The 5706-nt window shown below is 54.9% G+C and overlaps 1 protein-coding gene across 1 annotated transcript; it reads right to left on the reverse strand.

The window, feature by feature from the left end:
- Positions 1–2273: 2273 nt before the first annotated feature.
- On the reverse strand, positions 2274–4986 carry LOC142910760 (uncharacterized; the record flags this gene model as incomplete). The annotated part of the gene is made up of 2 exons (XM_076060158.1): positions 4896–4986; positions 2274–3041 (listed from the first exon to the last, which is right to left on the reverse strand). A coding segment is annotated over exon 2 (733 nt), but the record flags the coding sequence as incomplete, so codon positions are not given.
- Positions 4987–5706: the final 720 nt, after the last annotated feature.

Here is a 5706-nt window from a genome sequence, read left to right on the forward strand (position 1 = left end):
GACGTCATACACCAACGTGCATTGAGGCCCTTGTAAGGACTGCTTTGTGACGTCATACACCAACGTGCATTGAGGCCCTTGTAAGGACTGCTTTGTGACGTCATACACCAACGTGCATTGAGGCCCTTGTAAGGACTGCTTTGTGACGTCATACACCAACGTGCATTGAGGCCCTTGTAAGGACTGCTTTGTGACGTCATACACCAATGTGCATTGAGGCCCTTGTAAGGACTGCTTTGTGACGTCATACACCAACGTGCATTGAGGCCCTTGTAAGGACTGCTTTGTGACGTCATACACCAACGTGCACTGAGGCCCTTATAAGGACTGCTTTGTGACATCATACACAAACACACCACATCCGGGGGCTCGCTCTAATGAGTTGAAAAACATTCCAAGGGGCAATTCAGTGGCCCTGTATCTACACAAGTTTTTTGGGACGACCTCCGGAGGGAGAATACTAGCGGGGGGGGGGGGGGTGATGACATTAAACGCCAGGAGGTCCGTGGAGCCAGAAGCAAAGATGACCCAAGGCTGGCCCCATGAATCCTCAGGAGGCGTGAAAGTGGCAGGAGCTTTGAGCTTTTGATGCGTCTAAGAGAATTAATGAAGCAAGGTAGAAATTCCTACATAACAGGTACCGTGTACAAACTTCACATTCGTCAGTCCTGCACAGATTCCGAGTAGTACTCGCAATCAGCCTTAAGTTGAGATTTGCAGAAGCAAAAGCTCTGATCAATTAAGAGTTCAGTTATTGCTCAAGCAGATGAAGTATCACTGAAAGTTTTATTTTATTTTTTTTCTTAATATTTCGAGTCACTTGCAGAGTCAAGGACCTCAAGAAGGTGTACTGCACTAAGCTAAGAGTTTGTGATAAAGTTAAGACTCGTGACAAATGGAGACTTGAGTCGCACACCGATAACAAGTGCGCATTAACTTATTGTCCAAGGGATAGGCTGACCGGGTGTTCAACTCCCCCCACTCGCCTCGGCACTCTCGCAGGCCAATGGCAATTTCTGGTTCGGACTGCAGAAGGTTGGAATCGCACCACCAGGAGCAGGCAACAAGCAGCAGTGGTAGTGGTGGATGGATGAATTTTTATTATGAACGGGTGTTGATTTACCTTGCATCAACACCATCCTCAACATCACTAACAACATTCAAAACATCATCAACATCAAAATCATTAACACCATCTTCAACATCATCAACATCGTCTCTCTCTCTCTCTGTCTCTTTGTGTCTCTCTGTGCATATCTCCCCGTCTCTTTCCCCATGCCTCTCCCTATCCATCTCTCTGTGTGGCCATGTATCTCTCTGTCTCTCTGTGTCTCCGCTGTCTCTGTGTCTCTGTATTTCTCCCCGTCTCTTTCCCCATGCCTCTCCCTATCCGTCTCTCTGTGTGGCCATGTATCTCTCTGTCTCTCTGTGTCTCCGCTGTCTCTGTGTCTCTCTCTCTATTTCTCCCCATCTCTTTCCCCATGTCTCTCCGTCTCCAACTCTCTCTCTCTGTCTCTCCATGTCTCTCTCTGTCTCCCTGTCTGTGTCTATCTCGCTTTCGGTTTGAGCGGTCGATGTCCCGCAGAGGGCGGTGGAAATGATAAAACATTTTTTTTTTTACAATGAACATTAAGTAAATACAATTAAACATCCCGGCATCGAGTTGCAGTTTGTAAAATTAACTCTCAAATTACAATTCTCGCTACGCATCATCACACGGCGGATATACGCACAATCGTCGTGTTCGGCAAAGGAATGACAAATCCTCTTCAAGTCAAAATATTAAAATATGATCGCCCGTGAAGAACCAACGGTGAACGAGCAGTTAACAATGAACACCGGCAAAGTGGCTCAGTGGAAAAGGGGGCCAGATTCAATCCCTGGTTGACGCAGCCCATCATCATCACAACTAAAGTGAGCACCACTCTGCAGGGAAGTGAACCTGCAGTGTGCCACAGCTACCGCGCTCCTTTCCTCTCGCACATCCAGCCTTCTCACTCTCTCCTTCATTTCTACCCCACACCTCTCCCTCCCTCCCCCCCGCTCACCCTCTCCTTACAGCACCCCGTGTCCCTCTCACTCTCTCCCTCCCTCCCTCTCCTGGCCTCCCTCAGGGCTCCTAATCGGAACGAATCTCCCCAACAATCTCAACAGACCCCTCTGCCTCTCTCCCTCTCCACCTCCTCTCCCGCCCTCCCTCTCTCCACCTCCTCTCCCACCCTCCCTCTCTCCACCTCCTCTCCCGCCCTCCCTCTCTCCACCTCCTCTCCCACCCTCCCTCTCTCCACCTCCTCTCCCGCCCTCCCTCTCTCCACCTCCTCTCCCGCCCTCCCTCCCGCTCTCTCCCTGTCGGTTCCTAATCGGCACGACCCTTCCCGGCAGCCCCACGGCGCCCACGGCCGCGGCGATCTGCCGCAGCGTCCGTCTCTGCTCCGCCGCCGCCCCCGTCTGCGGCCGCCCCCCCTCCACGTCCCGGCGGCCTCCCTCTCTCGCTCTCCCCACCTCTCGCCTCGTCGCCTCCACCGCCCTCTCCACCAGTCTGTCGACCGTCCTCTCGTTCTCCCTCGCGGCAATATCAAACCGAGCTTGCTGCGCCTCGGTCCTTGGCCGCGAGTCGCCGACCCTCTGATCCACTCGCCTCCTCGCGTCTGCCTGTCTGTCCCACGCAGCCCTCTCCGCCTCCAGCCTCTCTCTCCCCGCCTCCTCCCTGTTGAGCGTCCTCTCTTCGCCAATGGCTCGTCTCACCCACGCCGTCAGCAGCCTGGCTCTCTCCGCGTTGGGCATCGCCATCTCCACGTCCTCCCCGCGGGGCACCGACCGGTTCACCAGCCTCCTCACGGGCATCTCTCTCCGCCACTGGTCCCTGTCTGCGATGAGCCCCTGTCGGGCCCGCACGCCCGCAGCAGCCGGCTCTCTCCTCGGCTCCCTCTCGACCCCCCTCTCTCCCCTTCGCCTCGCTTCCTCCTCCCTGCCGCGTCCTCTCCTCGCTCCCCCTCCCCTCTCCATGGCGCTCCTCTGGATGCCGCTTCGGCCCACACACGCTTCCCGTACCGTCACAAACATCGCCATCATCGTCAAAACACACGTACACACACAGATACACACGCAGATACATACACACACACACAGACACACACAGATACACACGCAGACAAACACATATAACAATAACCGCCATTCACCACTAAGTGGCGGTGATGTCACCACGACGCTTGTGCCAGGCAATGTGCACCCTGAGGCCACGTGAAGTGTCGAACGCCCGCTGGCAGGAGGTCACGGGGCAGACCCAGGTGCCACGGGTCGACTGACTGAGATGACTGGCTGATGCACCACCTGTGCCCCCTACTGTGTCAACCCGCTGTGCTTTAGCCACCCGGCGCTCAGCTCGTTGTTGTGAGCGTCGCTCCTCCGCCCTCCGTTGTTGTTGGAGGGCGACTGCCTCCAACTGCCCAGTAGCGTCCTTCACGAGCCTCCTCCACAGAGGCCGATCTTGACACCGCTGGTACCGGTCATCGGCAAGTCCACTCAGCTGTACCACATCACTCCATCTCTTCTCTAGCCCGTGCCGCGCCCGCTTAGCCCCCTCAATCCGGCCGAACAGAAGCTGTTTCGGCATGCAGTGGCTGGGCATGCGGGCTACATGACCCAGCCATCGCAGCCTTGCCCGCCGGAGGAGCTCACCGATGGGACCTTGCCCAGATCTTTCAAGGATTTGTGAGCTCCTCACACAATCCAGTCTGGTTAAACCCAGGATGGATCGCAGGCAGGCCAGCCTAAATGTTTCTAACCGGCGAAGGTGTTCCATTAGGGGGGTCCACGTTTCGCAAGCGTAGAGAAGGGAGGGAATGACCGTGGCCGAGAAGACCTGAAGCTTAGTGCGGAGCGACAGACCAGGTAGCTTCCACACAGTGTTACGCAACCGATGAAAAGATATTGCCGCTCGACTGATTCGGAGTGAGACCTCTGCTGTTAAACTGGAGCCAGTCATAAGCACACTGCCCAGGTATGGGAAACTCTCCACTCTCTCCACAACTGCCCCATCACCGATTGGGAGTTGTGGGGGTGATAGTGTCCGATGGTACAAAATACCCAGGCAGGTGCTTAGTTTTGGTGGGGCTGATGGTAAGGCCCCACCTCTTAGTGGCACGCTCCAGTCCCAGCAGCAGCGTCTCCAACTCCTCCTCTGACTGAGCAGCTATTACCAAATCATCAGCATACATAACGTGGTTGAGCAATAGGGAGCCATCCCTTGACCGCACCCGGGCATCGATCAGCCTTCCATTATATCTGTACCATATGGAGATTCCCCCGGTACAGCTATTGAAGGCTTCACGAACTACGTGGTCAAAATAGATGTTAAATAATGTGGGAGCCAGAGGACACCCCTGTCGCACCCCAAGGTGTACAAAGAATGGCTCTGACTCCCGGCCACGTAGTTTTACCCGGGCCCGCTCACCATCATGAAGGTCCTTAATGATCGTGAGCAGAGGGTCAGGTACTCCAAAAGCACGAAGCACAACCCAGAGCCCAGGCCTACTGATGGTATCATAGGCCTTGACCAGGTCAATAAAGCAGAGATGTCGGTCTTGTTGGAATTCTCTACACCTCTGCTGTAGCAGACGGACAGAAAATATGGCATCTGTGCAGGACCGCCCTATCCTGAAACCGCATTGGGGCTCCGCAAGCCTCTCCTCAGCGTGCCTGGCAAGGCGATGCTGAATAATCCTTGCCAGGACCTTTCCCGGCACACACACACACAAAGACACACACACAGACACACACTCACAGACACACACACAGACACACACAGACAACGCTAACCGCTACACTGCAATGCGTTACGCTTCCACGTGCGAAGATCACGTGACAGATTTGACGTCACAGCACCAACTTACCCGCTTGAGGCTGAGTCGACCTAGGGGAGGGCCCAGGAGTGCTGCTGCTGCTGGTGGTGGTGGCCGTGAGCGGGAATCGAACTCGGCTCGCGCGCTCAACGACTGCGCGTGTTGGGGGAGGGGCGCACCTCTGGTTGGCTGTCCCGGTCACGTGACGCACTTTAACCAATCCGTGCAACGTACATATTTGGGGAGGGGCGCACCGTCTGGTTGGCTGTCCCGATCACGTGACGCACTTTAACCAATCCGTGCAACGTACATTTGTGGGGTGCGCACCTCTGGTTGGCTGTCCCGGTCACGTGACGCACGTTAACCAATCCGTGCAACTTACATTTTTTGTGAGGGGCGCACCCTCTGGTTGGCTGTCCCGGTCACGTGACGCGCTTTAACCAATCCGTGCAACGTACACGTTTGGTGAGGGGCGCACGCTCTGGGTTGGCTGCTTGGTCCCGGTCACGTGACGCACTTCAACCAATCCGTGCAGCGTTAGCAGCAGTAACGACAGAGCTGGGTGTTTGTATTATGGCTGTTACACATTTCACTTTTGTAGAGTGGCAATGTCGTTAGTGCAAGGCAGAGTTGGTAGTTAATTGTAGTGTAATTATTTTTTACAATTTTGTACAAGTAACATGATAAAGCGTTATCTTTCAGCTAACCAGAGTTTTGATGAGTGTTAAGAGATTCACATTTGTATGCAGCCTCTGGCAAAGAGGCATCTGTGGGGGGCTAATGCCCCCCTCCCCACTACGTGGGGGGGGCTGATCTCCCCCTCTCCCCTCCCCATTACTTGAGGGGGGGCTGATCTCCCCCT

The sequence above is a fragment of the Petromyzon marinus genome, unplaced genomic scaffold, assembly GCF_048934315.1.
Source record: "Petromyzon marinus isolate PM22_M1 ecotype Great Lakes invasive population unplaced genomic scaffold, UKy_Petmar_22M1.pri1.0 PM_G_Scaffold_153, whole genome shotgun sequence".
In the NCBI taxonomy this organism is placed as follows: domain Eukaryota; kingdom Metazoa; phylum Chordata; class Hyperoartia; order Petromyzontiformes; family Petromyzontidae; genus Petromyzon; species Petromyzon marinus.